The sequence below is a fragment of the Megalobrama amblycephala genome, linkage group LG2 (genome assembly GCF_018812025.1).
Source record: "Megalobrama amblycephala isolate DHTTF-2021 linkage group LG2, ASM1881202v1, whole genome shotgun sequence".
NCBI lineage: Eukaryota > Metazoa > Chordata > Actinopteri > Cypriniformes > Xenocyprididae > Megalobrama > Megalobrama amblycephala.
In genome coordinates this window covers 61,887,839-61,911,545 of record NC_063045.1, presented here as the reverse complement: position 1 = coordinate 61,911,545, position 23,707 = coordinate 61,887,839, and the positions used below count along the sequence as shown (strand labels likewise).

General features: G+C 34.5%; 1 protein-coding gene across 3 annotated transcripts in view; it reads left to right on the top strand.

The window, feature by feature from the left end:
- unc5cb (unc-5 netrin receptor Cb) overlaps positions 1-23,707 on the top strand; it is a 218,723-nt gene that overhangs the window by 90,301 nt on the left and 104,715 nt on the right. For all 3 annotated transcript variants that reach the window (XM_048181361.1, XM_048181360.1, XM_048181362.1), the window contains exon 2: positions 20,616-20,843. In XM_048181361.1, coding sequence (XP_048037318.1) covers positions 20,616-20,843 — 228 coding nt within the window. The remainder of the gene's footprint in view (positions 1-20,615; positions 20,844-23,707) is intronic.

Sequence of the window (23,707 nt, the reverse complement as noted above, 5' to 3'; positions counted from 1 at the left end):
CCTAAATATATATATATATATATATATATATATATATATATATATATATATATATATATATATATATATATATAATTTTAATTTATTTTTAAGTATTTATCAATCATTTATTATTATTACTATTATTATTATTATTCATTTTTATCTTGGTTTACTGCTTTATTATTCTTTTATTAATTTTCTAGTTATTAATCATATTTATTTAAAGTGGTAAACTACAGTAAAATGTATTATTAAGTATTATTTTTCAGATATTCTTAAACATATCTATTTATTATTATTATTTAAGTATTTATCATTTATTATTATTTTCTTAATTTTTACTGTAGTTTACTGCTTTATTATTCTTAAGTATTATTTTTCAGATATTCTTAACTATATATATTTATCATTTTTTAATTATTTATCATTTATTATTATATTTACTTAATTTTTACTGTAGTTTACTGCTTTATTATTCTTTTATTATTTTTCTAGTTATTAATCATTATTATTTAAAATTAATCAAAATTATTTGTCATGATTATTTTTAAGTATTTATTATTATTATTATTATTATTATTTACTTAAAATTTACTGTGGTTTACTGCTGTATTTATTTATTTATTATCTTTAATATTATTATTATTATTGCTGTTTACTTATTTTACTGTAGTTTAGTGCTTTATTATTATTAAAGTTTTATTTTTCTAGTTATTAATTATAATTATTTTTTTATTCATTATTACTTAATATTTTTCAAAGTATTTATTATTATTATTATTATTACTACTTTATTTTTTACTGTATTATTTTTAAATGATTCTGATCTGTAAAAATAAAATCACATTTTTAAAGTGATTTCAGGTCAGTTTTACACAAATCTCAGTGTTCTTCAGCTCTTGTGTTTGGTTTCTCACAGACGTTCAGAACAGCAGACGACAGGCAGGAATAAATATGAAATATGATTAAATCTGAATGCAGTTGTCAGATGTTCAGTGGAGGAAAAACCTTGTTTTTGTACGATCTTGCGCGGCTGAACCGGGTTCATCCTGCGTTTGATTCGGGCTGAAGTGAATGTCATGGCAACTGCGACGCCGCCTGTTTCTGTTCTGACCTAGAAAGAATGAAAAGATTGTGTGTTTCCTTCAGTCGAGACGCTCTATCTGTGAAGTTAAGCAGTAATCACCTGCTGTTAACGGTTCTCATACAACACACACACATTTGGAGTGTGTTTTTCATCCAGGCTTAGAGAAAGAACGAGTAAAACAAGGAGGACAGTCGCTTATCTGCTGCTTGTTTGTTTCTGGAGAATCTTACAGGCTCTCTTTTCTTGAGTACTTTTGCAATTATGTGTTTTTATTCTTCTTTAAATAGAAGCAGAATGAACTGAAACATGATAACGTGAACATCGCTGCTTAATCTGAGGCCGCAATGAAACCTTTCACCTCCGGATTGAGCACTTTTGGCCAGTATTTCTGTTTTAGTGTCTGACGGTTAGTGATCACATGATTCTTTATGAATCGTCAGACCCGTGTGTCACGCATCATAGATCATGATGGGACGGCCGACGTCCTGAAATCCTTTTATTGTAGGACAGGTTCATCGTTTGAAGTTCCCACACCTTATATTGCGCATCATTCTTGCTTTCCGTGCAGAGCGGAAATAAAAGCGAGAGGCAGTGGGATGGAGGATTTATGCCGGCGTTCATCCGCGTTCACGCTTGACTCTCCCCTGATGGAAGAGACGCAGCGCTGAGGGTGATACAGAGCTTCCCGGGAACCATAAATCTGACGCGCGCAGATAGAATCGAGCTTATCTTTCACTGCGCTGTCAGCAGCTGCTATCACACATGTGGAGAACAGCGCTGGTCTCACAACACACTTCTACACAACTCTACTTTCAACTTGACAAAACAGAATCATTTTATCTTGACGTTAATGCAGCTCCATTGTTAAGTGCTATTTAACTAAAAATAATTTTATTTTACAGCTACTACTATTATTATTTATTTATTTATTTATTTTATAACAAGAACAATGAAAATCTTTTGATTTTAACTGAATTTTATTGGTAAATGCTATTTAACACAATAAAATAAAATAAATAATGTATTATATTATATTATAGTTAAATATCATATAACAAACATAATCTTTTGGTAATGTGTAATTTTTAAGTCAGTCATTCATAGTTTAATACATTTATTTTTGGCAATGTTAATAGAGTTTTATTGGGAAATTGCTATTTAACATAATAGTAATATTATTTATTTATTTATTTATTTTTCCAAGTAACAAGAACAATGGGAATCTTTTGATTTTTACTGAATTTTATTGGTAATTTCCATTTAACATTATTATAAATAAATACAATTATATAATGTTATATTTTATATTATGGGTAAATATTATATATAACAATCAAAATGTAAATGTGCATTTTTAAAGGTAATTTGTGATTTTTAATTCAGTCATTAGTAGTTTAATACATTTATTTTTGTCAATGTTAATAGAGTTTTATTGGGAAATTGCTATTAATTGTAATATTATTTATTTATTAAAATTTATTTTTCCAAATGCTAAGAATAATGGAAATTTTTGATTTTTACTGAATTTTATTGGTAAATGGCAATTAAAATAATAATAATAATAATAAATAAAAATATATTATTATATTATATTATATTATATTGTTTTGTATTATATTATATATTATAGTTAAATATATAACAATCAAAATATTTTGTAAATGTGCATTTTTTTTAAGGTAATCTGTGATTTTAAGTCGGTCACTCATAGTTTAATACATTTTGTAAATGTTAATAGTTTTATTGGTAGATAGCTATTTATAATATTATTTATTTATTAGTTTAAATTAATTTTTCAAAATAACAAGAACAATATAAATATTTTGATTTTAACTGAATTTTACTGGTAAATGCCATTTAATAATAATAAATAAAATTATATAATATATCATTTTTTATATTATGGTTAAATATATAAAAATTAAATTGTTTTGTAAATGTGCATTTTTTTAAACATAATGTGTCATTTCTAAGTCAGTCATTTTTAATTTAATACATTTATTTTTGGCAATGTTAATGTAGTTTTATTGGTAAATGTTATTTAATATAATTGTTATATTTATATTTATATTTATTTATTTGTTGATTGATTGTTCATTTTGGTAATGTGTATCTATTAAAGATGTCATTGTTATGCAGAGTTGCTGTAAGTTTGACACCAATAGTGTGACGTGTTGGTCAGATCATGACCGGTGCAACTAAACCAGCGGTGTGAGTTTGGGGAGGAACTGACTATATCCAGGAAATCCGCTTGTAATTCATTCGATTCAGTTCGTGAGTTCAAGAGTCATTTCACCTGATTCATTAGTATGTGAATCAGACTTCACAGTTCAAACTGCATTCGTCGATGTTTTCTACTTACTGAGTTGATGTTATTTCCTGGTACACAGTACTTTGATCTCATCACATTCAGTCGAGGCTGCAGATTCACAACTCTGTTCAAATATCATTTCTTCTGCAGTGCGGCGCAGCGAACGCTGACTCCATTCCCTCATTCCCCGTCTGAGGAAACATCAGGCCTCTCTCTCGCTCTTGAAGGATTCATTTCCTCAAATCATGTTATTCCATCCAGCAGCTCCGTCGCACACCTCATGTTTTCTCTTGATTTGACAGCGTGCCGGCGATGCCGTTTTGAGCGCTCTCGACCGTGCGCTTTTCTCCCTCTTGTCTTTGTCAATTGCTTCCAGTTTTATTGCGATGTTTCCCTCCAGCGTTCGGTGTTTCTCTCAGACTCGCAGGTGCTGATGCACTTTCACAAACACTTCAGATGCAGTAAAATCGTGTCGAGACGCGCATTACCCTGAGACACGCAGCTTTTACACACATCAGTTTAATTTTATAAAAGGTTAAATGAGCTCTGTGTGAAGATGAAAAGTATTGTGTACTTTTTAATATGTAGATTTACTGCAAGTCAGTCATTGGTAGTTTGATAAATTTATTTTTTGTTATTGATAATAGTTTTTAAATGCTATTTAGCATCTGTGATCATGAGATTAGGATAACGCCGTTTAAATTACATCAGTTAAAGCAGTTATAATAACATGGTTTATAACTTCTGAGCAGTAGGTGGCGCTATGATGAAACTCTGCATGCACCTTCAAGTCATGCCTGTGATGACATGTACCAAGTTTCATATCAATACACAAAACTTTTGTAATGATACAGCCGCATATCCATTTTGGCGTGATCGCAGTCAACTTTGTTGACTCTGTAAAACAACGGTTGAGTTTATCAAAAATCTTTACGCAAATTTTTCTCATGAGTGTCTGTAGATGCTACATACCAAATTTCATACAAATCGGAGAAATTTTGTTCAAAAAAGTAGGTTTTGAATAAAATTCAATATGGCGGACATTAAGTATGGTAGAATATTGCAAATTTGGTATCGTAGGACTCGGCATAAGCCGACAAATCTAATGATGTAAGTTAAATGACAATATGTTGAATTTTTCATGTTATAAGCATTTTCATAAATTTCATAATATATCTTGACCACTAGGGGGCGCTGAACTAAAACTTTACAGATCCTCTCAGAACATGGCCTCGATGAATCATACTGAGTTACGTAACGATTCGTTAATGTGTTCATAAAACAACATTTTATGACAACGTTCAAAATGGCCGACACCCAAAATGGCCGACCAAAGAAAATTGGATATCGTTCAACTCGGCATGCCTCAAGGATTCTAAGGAGACTCATGATTTCAGGAAAAGGCATTCAAAAGTTATAAGCAAAAATGGCCATTTTTCATATCCCGGCACCAGTAGGTGGCGCTGTGACGATACTGTGCATATACCCCCAAATCACGACTGTAATGACATATACCAAGTTTGGTGTCAATTGACTCTTCGCCGGGAGTTTGATTGACAAGCGATCTAACCAATCATAACGCCGAATCCGGCATTTTGTCCGACAAAGCAGTCAGGAGCTAGGAGATTAACCTCGGTGGACTTGAACTTCGTGTACTGACTGCTTTTGAAACAACATTCCTTCTGATGTTCATTCATGTTTATTTGATGCTATAAATGAACTAGTAGGAAGAGATGATCGGTTCACGAGCCGCTTGAGCTGAGGAGCTACAGCGATCTGTCACGACACATTAAAGAGCCTCAAAACGCTTTTTATTGTTTGAATTTATTAAAAAATTACACAGTTTGAAAGCTGGGACTTTGTTTAATATCATCAGTAACCTGCTCTGTCTTGTCTGTCGACGTGTTGTCAGTGTCCTCTTTGCCCGCTATACAAGAACGGATTGTCCGATCTAAAATCTTTTAAATACTTTTTGCATGGTGTGTGAGTAGATGCTACATACCAAATTTGATGCACATTGGTCAAACGCTCTAGGAAGAGTTCGAAAAAGTGAGAAAATCGAAATGGCGTAAAAATGTTCATGACGTCATAGGGTGCTTTTGATTCAGAGGAAAAATAATTTAGTTTCTTACACGTCACAAGTTATGAGCATAAACATGAGTGAATCTTTGAACTTGACCCCTAAAAATAATATATTTATTTATTTAAATTTATTTTATGCTTTTGTTTGTTTATGAGGTTACTTTTATGCCATTTATTCATGACATTGAATTGCCATTTATTTATGATGTTTATTTAATTGCAGTTTATTTATATCGTGTATTTTTTTAAAGGTAATGTCTAGATCTTAATATCTACACTCTAAAAAATGCTGGCTTGTTTCAACCCAAATTTGGGTCAAATATAGAGAAACCCAACTGTTGGGTTAAAAATTTGAATTTAAAAATTTAACCCAATGGCTGGGTTGTATCAGTTTTTGGAAGTTTGATAAATATATTTTTGTTAATGATAATAGAGTTTTATTGATAAATACTAATTAACATCATCATTTTTTTCGATCTCTCTGTCTGTCTGTCTCGTTTAACACTCTGAGGTCTGAAAACGCGCCGGCGCGTTTTGCAGGTTTTTTTTCACATTGCAGCAAAACAGACTTAAAATACTCCGTCATTTTTTGTCATAGAGACATAAGTAATATATCAATTGAAACTATAGAATATCTTCTTTTATTTGTATACACTCAGAGTAAAAACACAATGTTGTGCTTTTTGTAAAATAAAGAAAACTAACATGATGCGTGATTTCTCCTCTCCCTCTGAACGAAGTCCAATCTGATAGTTCTCAGAAAATGAACTGTAACTTAGTGAATACTAATCACAGAAAAGTTAAACTTATGTCTAAAAAACGTTAAGATGTCAGGTTTTAAATCATTTAAGTCAAATCGAAAACAAACCTTCTGTGTTTATGTAATCTGTATGAAAAGAGAGCCATGTCAGAAGTCCGTGATTCAGCTCATTATCCACTAATGCGGCCACGCCCACGGAGCCAGCGCTATTCAGACGCAAATTCAGAGGCAATACATGCATTCATCGTCTCAATTGTGTATTTATTGTCTTGAAAAGTGTTTATCTGGATGTAAAAGTCATGGTTAGGGAGCTCTAGAAGACATGCAGTTAGTTCCTGTTTTCTTTTCTTCTACAGATGAATTTTAGATGAGTTTTTGTTTCTTTAGCGCCCTCCGGCTGCAGTATGAATTGGAAACTCCATTCATGGAATAGCCTCTTCTTCTTTTAGATGAATTTGTGGACTAAAAATGCACAGAGAGCGCCCTCCGACTTCAAGGATGAATTGAAAACACCAGCGCTCATAGTAATGACAATGAATATTAAATAAATATAACTTCTCTGTATAGAAAATTGACATAAGCATATGAGAATCCAATATTTCTCCAAATGTGCATGCTTTTAAACTAAAAGCCTATATTCAGACTCTTTGCATCACAGAAATACATTATATTTTAAAGTATAATATAAAACCATTACTTTATATTGTAATAATATTTTTCTGTATGTTTCATATATCATGATGAGCTTGAGACATCACAGAAGGTTTTTTTCACAGCCTACCTGACTGAAATGCCTCATTAATATGCAAGTCATTTCAGCTCATTACTATGCGATTCTTTTGTCTTCTCAGGTGAGAATGGCCCATTATTCAGTGGTGATTCACGCCTCCATGCATACTGTGTTTCTTGGCAAAAAGTGTCTTACAAAAACTAAATCAATATATTGTTTTATATGAAGGAGTAGGCAGAATAATTTTTACATAATTTTGAAGCAAAAACTCTAGTCTACAACCTCCAATACCCAAAAGTCTTGTGAACACAGATTTAATATACTTATTTTGGCCTTATTTCAGTGACTTAAGTTTTTTGTTTTTTCAATAACCACGCATAAACATTATTCCTTCAAAAACACAAACATGTACATACATGTTCCTCACATATTATTGTAGCCTAGTTTGTGCTGAATACAGTGTAATGACACTTTTGTCATTTATATGTTTATGAACAACTGAAAAAAGCACAAATGTCAGGGCATGTCAAAACTTCTCCAGGCCCCAAATCAGCCTCAGACTCCAGAGGGTTAATTAATTGCGGTTTATTTATGCGGTCAAAAATAACGTGTGCTTTTCTCCCTTTTTGTCTTTGTCGATTGTTTTTATTGCAGCGTAACATAACAGCGTTCGGTGTTTCTCTCAGACTCTCAGATGCTCTTTCACAAACACTTCAGATGCAGTAAAATCGTGTCAAAACATGAAACACTGAGACTCTGATTCCAGCACAGCTTTTACACTCATCCAGCGACGAATGTGCGTTGAACACGGCACACGGCGCTCTGGGGAAGCCGCTGTTAATTGAAAAAACAATTAGGCTTTGGGTGACGGAGATGCTTTGTTGCGGCAGACTGCCAGTGAACCCGAACCGAGAGGCTCTGAGGACACTTCCTACATCATTTATTCCCAGCAAGCTCTTGTCTGAGTGGATTGTTTGGATACACATGGCCTGCTCGCTGCACACGGGCGGCACATGCGGGGACTGGTGTTGTTTTAGGTTTTTCTTTCTGGCTTTGAAGATGTTTGGCTCTTGACAAACTCTAAAGAGAGCGCAGACTCCCCCGATGTGTTGTTTCATCTCCGATCCACCATATGAATGGGAGGTGAAGAGATCTTCCAGCTGGATGTGCTGCTGCTGTGTTTGTTTTCTTACATCAATGTTATCGCACTTGTTTTAGCGGGTGATCTTGTCCGGTGCTGCTCTTCAAAGAGTCCTACAAAGAACTTGACCTCTTTATTTTAACAACCCGCTCCGTTGAGCTCTCAGTTCTCCAGTTCCTCACACAGATCTTTGGTGTTTCTCGCTGTTAAGATGAGACTTTGATATCGGAGCTTGTGATATATCTGTACCGCCTTGTTTTAGAAGATCTCTCGAGTTTCAGCAACTCCAAACCAGGGTTTTTATTGTTAACTGAAATGAAAAACATTAAAATCATGTTTGTTAATATAAACTACCATTCAAATATTTCAAAAGGACGCATTAAATTGAACAAAAGTGACAGTAAATACATTTATTATGTTACAAAAGATGCTGTTCTTTTGAACTTTTTATTCATCAAAGAATCCTGAAAACAAAAATCTGAAGCAGCACAACTGTTTTCAACATTGATAATAATCATAAATGTTTCTTGAGCATCAAATCATCATATCAGAATGATTTCTGAAGGATCATGTGACACTGAAGACTGGAGTAATGATGCTGAAAATTCAGCTTTGATCACAGGAATAAATTACACTTTACTATATATTCACATAGAAAACAGATATTTTACATTGTAATAATATTTCACTATTTTTACTGTATTTTTGATCAGATAAATGCAGCTTTAGTGAGCAGAAGAGACTCTTTCAAAAACATTGCAAAATCTTGCTATCCCCAAATGTGTGAACGGTAGTGTATACATAAAATAATAATAATAAAAAAACACAAAAACTTATGTAAATAACTGAAATAATATGAAAAACATATTTCTGTTAGAAAATACACCAAGGCGACATTTCTCATTTTCTTTAGTTTGTCGAAGTTTTAAAATAATTAAAACTGAGATAAAAAACTATAGAAATATTGAAAGAAAAACAAAACAAACAAAACAAAAACAGCAAAATTGCTTAAACTTGAAATGGGAAAATATAAAAATAAAAAGTATTTTAAAATATTAAGAAAAACAAAACTGAAAAACTATATAAAAATATTTTTAAAACACACAAAAGCTAATAAAAATAATTTAAAAAACAGCAAAATTACTAAAACTCGAAAATGGAAAATATAAATATAAAAAGTAGTTCAAAATTTTAATGAAAACAAAACTGAAATAAAAACTATATAAATATTGGGGAAAAACCCCACAAAAACTAAAAAAAAAAAAAAAAAAAAAAAATTACTAAAACTTGAAAATGGAATGAAATAAAAACTATATAAATATTTAAAAAAACAAAAACTAATAAAAGTAAAAAAAAAAAAAAAACGGCAAAAAAACTTGAAAATGGAAAATATAAAACGTAGCTTAAAATATTAATAAAAACTAATATGCTCCAAACATTTGAATGCAGCGCATCCTGGAAGTCTTTGTTATTCCGACCTCGCGCGGCTGAACCTGCGGGAGACGCAGGCCGTGTGTGTCGGAGTGAACTATACTGCGATCTGTCGGGTCACTGCGCTGCTCTGCTTTCATATCAGAGCTTACGAGACCGCCGTTTCATTTTCATGAACCATTCCAGCAGGAGAAATCCAATTGAAAAGTTTTCACCGGAATATTCACTCTTCTCTCACACACTCGCTGACCTTCCATACCGCTCGCTGCCTCCATCTATCTCTTCTGTGCTCATACAGTCAAGCTTTCATTCCGGCTGCAGTTTCCTGAGCACGTCATGCGGCGTTATATCAATGTGGATTAGATGCGCTCACGCTTTACAGTTTTCCATGGCATTCGGCTCGCAATATTTACAAATGTAGGGCATCTTGTGGTACTTTTACAAATGGAGGGGCACGTTGATGCCACAGTTATTACTTTTCAAAGAAGTGTTTGGGTTTTATTTAAACGGTTTCCACTAAAATATGAAGCAGCAATGTTTCAATGTTTGCTTTCAATGTTGGAAATGTAGGAAAGTTTCTTGATTTCTGTGACACAGTAATGATGCTGAAAATTCAGCTTTGATCACAGGAATAAATTACACTTTACTATATATTCACATAGAAAACAGCTGTTTTAAATTGTAATAATATTTCACTATTTTTACTGTATTTATCTTTGTGCATTTCATTAGAAACTTCTTTCAAAAACACTTAAAAATCTAAAACACATTATGCATAAGAATAATGATAAAAATGCATGGTTAGTTGATTTGATGGTCTTAGCTGGACACGCTGCTCAACGATGCCAAAGCCCAATTGTTTCCCTTCCAGATTTGTTTTAATTTGATTTATGCACAGACATAATCCAAATTCACATGTGGATTCATATTCAGAAAAGCCTTTTTGGTTATTATAGTACTATTGCATAACATGATCCAGTGAAAACACTTTTGCATATTCTAATATCCTCACTGGAAATGGATGAAATTAAATTTTAATCTTCGTATGGAAGCAATTTGGGGGTGATTCCTGATTAGGATCACTCTAAAGGATTGCAGATTTGTGGGTGAAGGCGAACTGACTTCTGCTGCAAGTGATTTCAGTGAAACATTGCATCAGAGCAGATGAAACGCTAATTGCCTGAAGCGTGTTGTTTTAGTTTCCAGAGGTGACGGAGGTCACGCGGTGACTCTGCGATGTGACTGCTAAAGCAAAAAAACTCACAGGCAATTAAAAGATGCTCGGCAGCTCAGATGATTCAAGGTCAGACCCTTTCATACACGTTTATTCTTGTTTTTTATTCTGTGGAAATTCAACAGGCCTGTTTTTCTGAGGGGAAGGTGTGGTTGAGCTTTCTAGATGTGACTGTGATAACTGTGACTCAAATTACATCCCCGAGCACCAGCATCAAAGCATGGCAGTCTGGCATGAAGGTTTCCCCCAGCGTGACGGCATGCAGACGGGGTGGAGCCCAAAACCGGCCCCTGCGCACCGCTGGGACAAACACACAATCTTCTGTTGTGGGTCGACTGCCCACTCCAGCAGTTAAGGCAAGACACTACACTCTTAAGAGTGGAAAAAAGGTTCACTGGGGTTCTATATAAAACTCTAGGGTTCTTGACTCGATTTTAAAGAACTCTTCAGTGGAGTTCTATATAAACTCTAGGGTTCTTGACTCGATTTTAAAGACACTTCAGTGGGGTTCTATATAAAACTCTAGGGTTCTTGACTCGATTTTAAAGACACTTCAGTGGGGTTCTATATAAAACTCTAGGGTTCTTGACTCAATTTTAAAGAACTCTTCAGTGGGGTTCTATATAAAACTCTAGGGTTCTTGACTCGATTTTAAAGACACTTCAGTGGGGTTCTATATAAAACTCTAGGGTTCTTGACTCGATTTTAAAGAACTCTTCAGTGGGGTTCTATATAAAACTCTAGGGTTCTTGACTCAATTTTAAAGAACTCTTCAGTGGGGTTCTATATAAAACTCTAGGGTTCTTGACTCAATTTTAAAGACACTTCAGTGGGGTTCTATATAAAACTCTAGGGTTCTTGACTCGATTTTAAAGACACTTCAGTGGGGTTCTATATAAAACTCTAGGGTTCTTGACTCAATTTTAAAGAACTCTTCAGTGGGGTTCTATATAAAACTCTAGGGTTCTTGACTCAATTTTAAAGACACTTCAGTGGGGTTCTATATAAAACTCTAGGGTTCTTGACTCGATTTTAAAGACACTTCAGTGGGGTTCTATATAAAACTCTAGAGTTCTTGACTCGATTTTAAAGACACTTCAGTGGGGTTCTATATAAAACTCTAGGGTTCTTGACTCAATTTTAAAGACACTTCAGTGGGGTTCTATATAAAACTCTAGGGTTCTTGACTCGATTTTAAAGACACTTCAGTGGGGTTCTATATAAAACTCTAGGGTTCTTGACTCAATTTTAAAGAACTCTTCAGTGGGGTTCTATATAAAACTCTAGGGTTCTTGACTCAATTTTAAAGAACTCTTCAGTGGGGTTCTATATAAAACTCTAGGGTTCTTGACTCGATTTTAAAGACACTTCAGTGGGGTTCTATATAAAACTCTAGGGTTCTTGACTCAATTTTAAAGAACTCTTCAGTGGGGTTCTATATAAAACTCTAGGGTTCTTGACTCGATTTTAAAGACACTTCAGTGGGGTTCTATATAAAACTCTAGGGTTCTTGACTCAATTTTAAAGAACTCTTCAGTGGGGTTCTATATAAAACTCTAGGGTTCTTGACTCGATTTTAAAGACACTTCAGTGGGGTTCTATATAAAACTCTAGGGTTCTTGACTCGATTTTAAAGACACTTCAGTGGGGTTCTATATAAAACTCTAGGGTTCTTGACTCAATTTTAAAGAACTCTTCAGTGGGGTTCTATATAAAACTCTAGGGTTCTTGACTCGATTTTAAAGACACTTCAGTGGGGTTCTATATAAAACTCTAGGGTTCTTGACTCAATTTTAAAGAACTCTTGAGTGGGGTTCTATATAAAACTCTAGGGTTCTTGACTCAATTTTAAAGAACTCTTCAGTGGGGTTCTATATAAAACTCTAGGGTTCTTGACTCGATTTTAAAGACACTTCAGTGGGGTTCTATATAAAACTCTAGGGTTCTTGACTCAATTTTAAAGACACTTCAGTGGGGTTCTATATAAAACTCTAGGGTTCTTGACTCAATTTTAAAGAACTCTTCAGTGGGGTTCTATATAAAACTCTAGGGTTCTTGACTCGATTTTAAAGACACTTCAGTGGGGTTCTATATAAAACTCTAGGGTTCTTGACTCAATTTTAAAGAACTCTTCAGTGGGGTTCTATATAAAACTCTAGGGTTCTTGACTCAATTTTAAAGAACTCTTCAGTGGGGTTCTATATAAAACTCTAGGGTTCTTGACTCGATTTTAAAGACACTTCAGTGGGGTTCTATATAGAACTCTAGGGTTCTTGACTCAATTTTAGAGAACTCTTCAGTGGGGTTCTATATAAAACTCTAGGGTTCTTGACTCAATTTTTAAGGACCCGTTATGCCAAAAAGGTTTTATATAAGGAGGAATGTCAAAACATTGCATAATAATTTAATGTTTAACAGATTATTTCAATTTTTTCTACTGGTAAAGTATGTTTACGAGCTGTTTAATTGATAAAATCTAATTAAAATGGATTAAAACAAAAATAATTAAAGATAAATCCATAATATGATTCATGATGTGAACCCCTAAAAGATTCTATATATGAAGGGCCTGAAGGGAACCTTTTAAAGTTAAAGTAAAGAGTGACAGGTGCATAGGGTAGAAATTGATAACTAACAACAAACAGATATCATCAAACATCCCCCAGTTGATTAATCACAATAATTAAGACAATTGTTTTGTATTACAAGTTTTCTGAAATGTTATGTTTAAATATGCAAGTAAGGCATTATGTAATTAAATCTGCACTAATTTGCATACATATCCAGAACAAACATCTGAATATTGGATATGCCAAGTTCAAAATTCTTATTTAATTTTGTTGACACAATAAAGGTTATTACAGAGGGGATTTTTGGATATAAATCAGAAAATACTGTCAACAGTAAAATACACTTTCAATGTGTTGAAGGGGGTGGATTTATAATCACTCTCCTTGTATTATGCAATGAATAGGAAATCATAGTTTTATTAAAACCAGTGTATCTATTCTGGCATTTCTGTTACAGGCCATATCTGTATTTGGTATCTGAGAGGTGACAGCATCTGACCCATGTTTACTCATTTAACCCGGCTTCCAGAGAATAAATATGTGCTTCTTTCGTAATGAATTCATTTGCTCATACAAGTACATTAACCAAGAGTCATATTTTCTAGAAAGAGAATTGTAAGTTTGAACTTTTTTCTTATTCATTTTAATCTGCTCTTCTCATGATAGCTGTATGAGACATCTGTGTCTAAGGTCATGAAGGTCAATAACACACTTCATGGATCCACTAACACATGCATACTTAGCATGTGGAATTCTTTTTTGGTCACTATATAGAACCAAAATCACAAAATTGACCAGTGCATTAAAGAACCCTGTAGTTTCTTGCCTTAAAGTGGGGGAGGCGTGTTGCACGTGCTGCATTGTGTCGTGGGTTTGATGCAGGACTGATTGTGAACTCTATTCTGTCTCTTTTGTCCACTGGAGATCTGCGAATCTGTGGGGGCTTGTTGGCGTGAGGGCAATTTTCTGTCAAGTTTTTCCATTTCTCGAGTGCTTTTCGCCTCTTTTATTCTCTTTTATTTATTATTTCTGCTGACGAATTGGAGCTCTCATGCATCGAAGCCTTTTATGCCACCGTCTGATCTCTCAGGCCTGCCACGAGACAGACTGATGCCGCGGCTCTGTGAGTTTCCTAGATGTAGGAGGGAGTTTTTGGGTCAAGGACTGGAACGCTGGCGGTCTCTGTGTCTGCGAGCGTTACATGACTGTCAGTGGTTTGGCACGAGGACAGCGTTCAAGAAATGTTCAAGGGTGTGTGTTTGAGTGCACATTTTGTTTGGATGCATGTGTGTGTGACCGAGATAGTGATCATGCTCAGTAGGGCTGGCAGTCGCACCGGGTCATGGTTCTGGTCCATAGCTAATTGTTGAGCTGATAAACCTGCCCTGGTTTGCTCAGATACCGTCCGATGGGAAGCTTTCTGTATGTTTTCCTGTGCTGTTGTAATGCGCTGTGTCACTATAATAGAGGCCGAATGTTAATGTCCTGTTCGCTACACCATGTGTTTTCATTTTTGTTAAAGATAGCCAATAAGCATTCACAAGAGGCCGTCTGTTACAGGGATTTTACCATGGTTAAAAAGTGTTGTTCGGCTCAGGCTGAAAGTGAAGAGGTAAATCACTGGTAAAATCACCTCTCATGGCAGCAGCAGCAATATGATAAAAGACACCGGTGTTTAATAAATAATTAGTGAGTCTCACTATTAATGCTGCTCAGGATTTAGGGTTTGATTAAACGTTCATAATCTGTATAGCAACTAGAGGCCGATTAATTGGCGCTGATTGGTGGAACAATCAGTTATCGGCAAAAATTCATGCAGATAGTTGTTTCAGGTTGCATCATTGCTGGAGCGGCTGAGAAAGGGTCCGCTGTCATCATATAGTACGAGAGCGACCTCTAGAGGTCGAATTACTGATGCCTTTTGCTGTTTGTTTTGACACGTGAGGCTGACACTTCAGATGCACACTTAAAACACCGACAGCGAAACGGTATGAATACAGAACTACAGTACTTCTTGTCATATCATTATAAAGTTATTAATTTGCTGACTAGTTGCTGCATTATTAGCAGAGAAAGAACAAGCCTATGTTTGCCGTCAAAGCTAAAGGTCCGAAATTGCCACACATTAAAAAATAAATACGACCTCACGTTGTCGATCACATTTACACACTGCCTCCGAAACTTTTGTCTGTCATAAAAAAATTCGGATCGGGTTCAATTTTTTGCATTTTTCGCATCTGTAGCAAGAGGTGTTTTGACAATTCAGAGCCAAAACGCGATAAACACCTTTTTTTTTTTTTAAATTGAATTTCTGCCAAAATCAGTACTGTATCTGGTCGGTATTGAAAAGTAATTTATTAATTTTGCACAAAATGTGATATCCGTCGTGTTATTCTGTCATGATTTCTCCCTTCTTTCCAAAACACGGCAAACGTCAGTCTCCCTTCTCTGCAGAACGCGATATATCCTCTCAACCAATCACAGCGCTCCATTCCACACACTGTAAACAGTAATGGCGGTCGCTCTGAATACACCCGGCATCCTAGTTTTCCTCATCTGCCTTGTACTTTGTGATCAACAAAAACTGAAAAATGAATGATTTTGACGGCATTGATGAACCTGTGGTGGTTTCTGCGGTGGGGAAGAAATATAACTTTTATATTGATGGATTAATTGCATTTTGAAAAAAAAAAAATGTGTCTAGATTTGAATTTTTAATGTTTTTATAACCAAAAGATGCTATGTGAAAGTTAGAAACAGAAAATAGTGGTTTTCATCTTGCCACTTTCTTGGTAAAGAAAACACATTTTTACTAAAAAACTTAATCAAAATGGGGTTATAGTGTTTTGGAACCAAACTCTTTATATATATATATATATATATATATATATATATATATATATATATATATATATATATATTTACTGTATATTGGTGGTCTTCTTTTTAATATGTGACTCCAGTATCGACTGAGCAACTGGCATCCTGAAGTAAACTTTGAATTGCTTGGGATAATCCCGCAGCTCCTTGATAAGGAGGTGGAACTCTCCTTCCTCTCTATGCAATCTCAGGATTGGATGGACCCAAAATTTCCTCTTTATTTTTCTCTTTTTAAGAAGAGAGAGGACAAAAAAAAATCATCCTCACTGATTGAACACTCGGATTAATTAGTAGACCTCAACTTCCTGTTATTCTGGTGTTCAGGCAGAGGTCAAGCCGAAGTTATGACTCCCCTTCAATTAGCAGGTGATTAGGGGCCGGTGACGGGACAGGTGTGATTTAGGACCTACATGTGATGAAAAGCAGCCACACTCTACCCAGAAGCCCCTGGGGCTCCATGTGCTAATGCAGTGTCACCGGTTCACCTCCATCTCCTCGTTCCCCTAACGTCGCGGCTGATATCGATGTGATGTCGCAGCTGCGTCCCGACAAGGACCCGGTTCGGCCGCTGCTCGAGACAAGGGCCGAGAATCTCTGATGTCCCTTCTGTCTCTCTCTCCAGATTCATTCTCCTTCTGTGTAAATAATTGATGTCTGGCGGTCGGTTGTTAAGAATAGAAAACGTATTTGCAGGTGATGAACGGCTCTGCAAATGGCCTCTTGCTTCCCTCTCGGGGCGTGGACGTGGAGTCAGGGGGCAGATATTTGAACGCAACCGGCAAACATGGGATGCATATAGCAGCGGTGCCCAAACTGGGGTACGTGAGGCGACAAAATGCTGAGTAGTTCATTTAATTCTACCTTAAAATAATATTAAAACTGAGCATGCATTTCTAACTGCCAAAATGTCATAAATCCAGTACATTTAATCAAATTACAAATTAAAGTAGCACTTACTTGCATGAAGAACAAATATAGACACAGATAGTGGATTAATTTCAATTTAACCCTCTGGAGTCTGAGGCTGATTTGGGGCCTGGAGAAGTTTTGACATGCTCTGACATTTGTGCTTTTTTCAGTTGTTCATAAACATATTAATGGAAAAAGTGTCATTACACTGTATTCAGCACAAACTAGGCTACAATAATATGTGAGGAACATGTATGTACATGTTTGTGTTTTTGAATGAATAATGTTTATGCGTGTGTTATTGAAAAAACAAAAAACTTAAGTCACTGAAATAAGGCCAAAAACAGTATATTAAATCTGTGTTTACAATACTTTAGGGTATTGGAGGTTGTAGACTAGAGTTTTTGCTTCAAAATTATGTAAAAATTATGCTGCCTACTCCTTCATATAAAACAATATAATGATTTAGTTTTTGTAAGACACTTTTTGCCAAGAAACATAGTATGCATGGAGGCGTGAATCACCACTGAATAATGGGCCATTCTCACCTGAGAAGACAAAAGAATTGGATAGTAATGAGCTGAAATGACTTGCATATTAATGAGGCATTTCAGTCAGGTAGGCTGTGAAAAAAACCTTCTGTGATGTCTCAAGCTCATCATGATATATGAAACATACAAAAAAAATATTATTACAATATAAAGTAATGGTTTTATATTATACTTTAAAATATAATGTATTTCTGTGATGCAAAGAGTCTGAATATAGGCTTTTAGTTTAAAAGCATGCACATTTGGAGAAATATTGGACTCTCATATGCTTATGTGAATTTTCTATACAGAGAAGTTATATTTATTTAATATTCATTGTCATTACTATGAGCGCTGGTGTTTTCAATTCATCCTTGAAGTCGGAGGGCGCTCTCTGTGCATTTTTAGTCCACAAATTCATCTAAAAGAAGAAGAGGCTATTCCATGAATGGAGTTTCCAATTCATACTGCAGCCGGAGGGCGCTAAAGAAACAAAAACTCATCTAAAATTCATCTATAGAAGAAAAGAAAACAGGAACTAACTGCATGTCTTCTAGAGATCGCTAACCATGACTTTTACATCCAGATAAACACTTTTCAAGACAATAAATACACGATTGAGACGATGAATGCATGTATTGCCTCTGAATTTGCGTCTGAATAGCGCTGGCTCCGTGGGCGTGGCCGCATTAGCGGATAATGAGCTGAATCACGGACTTCTGACATGGCTCTCTTTTCATACAGATTACATAAACACAGAAGGTTTGTTTTCAATTTGACTTACATGATTTAAAACCTGACATCTTAACGTTTTTTTAGACATAAGTTTAATTTTTTGTGATTAGTATTCACTAAGTTACAGTTCATTTTCTGAGAACTATCAGATTGGACTTCGTTCAGAGGGAGAGGAGAAATCACGCATCATGTTAGTTTTCTTTATTTTACAAAAATCACAACATTGTGTTTTTACTCTGAGTGTATACAAATAAAAGAAGATATTCTATAGTTTCAATTGATATATTACTTATGTCTCTATGACAAAAAATGATGGAGTATTTTAAGTCTGTTTTGCTGCAATGTGAAAAAAAACCTGCAAAACGCGCCGGCGCGTTTTCAGACCTCAGAGTGTTAAGACTCAAACTTTCTATGAAACAAAAACATACTTTGTGTGAGATCTTGTATTTAATGATGATAACGAGCAAGAATGCAATTGACCATTTGCCGGGAGTTTGATTGACAAGCGATCTAACCAGTCGTAACGCCGAATCTGCCATTTTGTCTGACAAAGCAGTCAGGAGTTAGGAGATTAAGCTCGGTGGACTTGAACTTCGTGTACTGACTGCTTTTGAAACAACATTCCTTCTGATGTTCATTCATGTTTATTTGATGCTATAAATGAACTAGTAGGAAGAGATGATCGGTTCACGAGCCGCTTGAGCTGAGGAGCTACAGCGATCTGACACGATACATTAAAGAGCCACAAAACGCTTTTTATTGTTTGAATTTATTAAAAAATTACACAGTTTGAAAGCTGGGACTTTGTTTAATATCATAAGTAACCTGCTCTGCTCAGTGTCCTCTTTGCTCCGCGATGTATTTTTCACTGTGTTTGGCGTGACAGCGCCGTGGCTTGTCGGATAAAGCAACAGTAACTAAGGGGGTCTTTGCGAAGGGTCAATTTTTCCCAAATATCCACATGACTGCAAACGTGACATTATTATACAACAGGTAAAAACATATAACATGCATTTTAAACAGTACTGTCAGTATTTACTCTATTTTGCAATGCAATAATAGTTCTGACGAAAACCACCGCGGAACTACGACACTCACAAACAATTCTGTGGCTTTGAACGAATCGTGAGAGTCAATGATTCAATGATTCATTCACAGCCACTTGCTTCATTACTGAATGAATGACTCGATGATTCACTCATAAAAGCAGTGACTTGCTGCCACCTACTGGCAGTTTTAGTTTAATATTTTTTACTTAGTTTTATTGCATATTTCTCTATTGAACATTTTTTATTTAAAAACATTATTTATTTTATAAAGTGAAAAAATGCACTTGAAAATCAATTTAGGGGGCAAATATTGTCCCTTAATGGTAAAGAAGTGACTGCAGTCTAGTGGAAGAGAGGATGGTAATCCCTCACTGACCTAGAGAAACAAGCACGCAGTCATTTGTATCGCAGTCATTCCGAACACCCTAGAAAATATATATCGACAACCACATGGCAATCTCGCCTCGCGCTTCCCTCCCGAAAGTCAGAGGGCAGATATTTGAACGTGACCGGCAAACACGGGACGTATAGAGCCGATTCCGTCTCAAGTGGCGTTTCATAGTCCTCAAAGGAAATGTCGATTGCCTCTTCCTGTTTACTTTTCTCCGTGAACCCTGTTGCTCCGCCAGCGTCAGATAAATATAGGTTTGTGTTTGATGAGGAAGACACCGGTGAGGCAGGGCTCTGATGAAAGAGAGCCGTAATTACAGGGGACGGTTACCCGTCTGCAGACAAATATCTGTGGAATTAAATAAACCAGATTCCCTCGGTTGAAGAAGACTGCCGCAGGTTTGTGGGAAATGAAATCTTACATATTTAGTCTCAGGCATCAAACATACTATATGTACTTGTGTGAACGCAAATGCTTCTAGACACACGAGCTCCGCTTTAATGGATAGAAAACAATTCATCTATCTTTCTGTCTATGTATCATAGAGAAACATGAATGTTTTGAAAGTGTACAGCGGGACCACACGCCTGTTGCAATATATTTCTTTCCTTACATGCACAACCTGCGTTTGATTACAGGACGACTGCATCTGTTTCTCTTTATATGTCGTGAACAGTAGCTCACATCCAGCCTCGCAGGCAAACACATGTGCATCAACAATCCCTATAAAACACCCATGAACGCTCTGATGTGTTTGAGACTCACTCCTTCTCATCTTCTCGTCCCTCTGTAGATGATGACTATCTGGGATTGGGCGAACTCCCGGAGACGTTCCCCTCGGACCCGCCCGAGCCTCTCCCGCACTTCCTGATGGAGCCAGAGGAGGCGTACATCGTCAAGAACAAGCCCGTCAACCTGTACTGCAAGGCCACGCCCGCCACGCAGATCTACTTCAAGTGCAACAGCGAGTGGGTCCATCAGAAGGAGCACATGGTGGAGGAGCGCGTGGACGAGACCTCCGGTTAGTGGCGGTTCGGGATTGGGAGGGGTGGATGAAGCAAAGAGAAAAACACACAAATAGCGCAGCATTAGGGCTTTTGACATTGCGATATGAAAAGATCCAGGAAATTTCACCAGATGACTTGAATAGCGACATTTGAAAAGAATAAATCATTCTATTGAGTGGGGTGATTTTTTTATTTTTTATTTTTTTTCATTAAAAGGATTTTTTTTTGAAGAAGGCGGCAGAAATATTGCTTTTATTCTGAAGACATTTTTTGAGTGCAAAATCATTTGGGAAAAACTTGAAAAATCTGAATGTTCTTAGTTTTGGGTTCGCTTTTGGGTTTTCAAGAACCAACTCAAATCTCTGTCAGTTTCCATAAAGTGAACAGAGTTTAAAAACAAATATATTTCCACTTGAATTTTCAATCGGCCACATTAACACGGTTTTTGTTAATTCACTGTTAATTCAGTATAGTTATTATGATTTTATGATTATTATTATTATTATTATTTAGTAAATAAATATATTAGGCAAAATAGGAAATATTACTATTGTGCTGTAAAATAAAAAATCACAAAAAATAATTTAATTTTTATTATTATAATTATATAATGTAATTTTATTATGATTATTAAATATTTTTTAATGCAATAATATATATATATATATATATATATATATAGAGAGAGAGAGAGAGAGAGAGAGAGAGAGTAATAATTCTATTGTACTGTAAAAAGTCATACAAATAATTAAATTTTTATTATAATTTAATGATTATATGATGATCATTTTTTATTTTATTGTGATTATTATTAAATACAATTTTTAACAAAATATATATATATATATATATAATATTTATTATTATTTATTAATATTTATTAATTTATTAATATTTAATAATATGATTTTATTCTGATTATTATTATTAAATAAAATTTTTAACAAAATAATATTTTACAGTATTTTAAAAAATATATATTTTACAGTGCGATAGAATTACTACAACTTTTTGTAGTAATTCTAAGAATTACTACATTTTATTTGTATTATTATTATTTAATTATATGACTATTGTGATTATTATTAAATACAATTTTTAACAAAATAATATATATATATAATATTTATTATTATTTATTAATATTTATTAATTTATTAATATTTAATAATATGATTTTATTCTGATTATTATTATTAAATTAAATTTTTTTACAAAATAATATTTTACAGTATTTAAAAAAACTATATTTTACAGTGCGATATAATTACTAAAATTTTTTGTAGTAATTCTAAGAATTACTACATTTTATTTGTATTATTATTATTTAATTATATGACTATTGTGATTATTATTAAATAAAATCAAGTTCTTCATATATATATATATATATATATATATATATATATATATATATATATATATATATGGTAATAATTCTATTGTACTTTAAAATAAAAATCAAGTAATAAAAATAATTTTATTTTATTATTATAATTTAATAATATGATTTTATTGTGATTATTATTAAATACAATTTTTAACAAAATAATATTTTACTGTATTTTAACATTTTTTTTATTTTACAGTGCGACAGAATTACTATATATGAATTTCATATATGTAGTAGTAGTCTTTATTTCGAACTCAAATTTTTATATACATACATACATACACACATAATAAACAAATAATCAATAACGTAATTAACAAAAATTTCAACATAATACTCAACCTGTTTGAAAAGGGATAGGTAGAAGCCATAGGCTTATTAAATCCTACCCCAGTACTATAAATATATGGTAATGATTCTATTGTACTTTAAAATAAAAAACAAGCAATAAAAATAATTTTAATTTTCTGTGAAATTACAATCTTAAGTTCTTCAGTAAACCAACAAACTAATAAAATACTCAAATATGCGCTGCCAGTTTCAGAATGAAGCGTGGATCTGTATGTTCGTTTACACACATGCAGTCTGACACCACTAGCTCATATATTTACTTAATTAAATCGCAGCTTGTGCAATTTGACAGTCGCACCAAGCCATATTGCAATATCGATTTTATTTTGATATATCATGCAACCCTGCGCATCACGCAGCAGCTCTCATCTCTGAGGCGGTCGAGTCTAAATGTGTGGAAAATCACGCAAATGAATAATTCAGCGGAGACTTTTTACAATGTCCCCCTCTTTCCTCCAGCCTGTAATGAGAGAGGGATTCTCAGCCTTGTTAGACTCAGAGGGCCACAAACTGAAGCCAGTAAAGCTCGGGTAAGACTGCGGCCTTCGGGTTTGTTTTGCGTTTGGTGTCTGGGATACGGACATCATTAGGACTCCAGGTTTTGATGCCGAGATCTTCTTGTCTGACACACTTCTTTCACACAAACCCTTGGTAACAATCACTCGTGGGACGACTGCAGAAAGATCTTGAACACGAGAGACGCGGCGGTCCTGCGCGTCCTCTGCAGTTATGAAACGCTTCAGGAGGTCGCTTTCAACTGTTGTTTCTCTCCGTCTCGTTTGTGTCTCCTCTGTGTTTCTGCCTGTAATTCTCTGTGCGCCAGTGTTTCTCTCGCTCTGTAGAGTTCAGCGTCTCTCCGCTCATTTTATCATGTTTTGCTCTTTACTCTAGCGCTGCTGTTTCCTGTGATGACGACATTCAGTGAGTCGGAGCCTCTGGCAGACTAGAACTGTTTCAATCAAAACTACTGTACAATCACACAGGAAAAGAATGTGTGTGTGTGTGTGTGTGTGTGTGTGTGTGTGTATATATCTCTATATAGATGTGATCTTTTCCTGTGTGAACATATAGTAGTTTTTTAAAACTTTATTATAATATATATTATATTATTTTTATTAAAATATGACATATTTA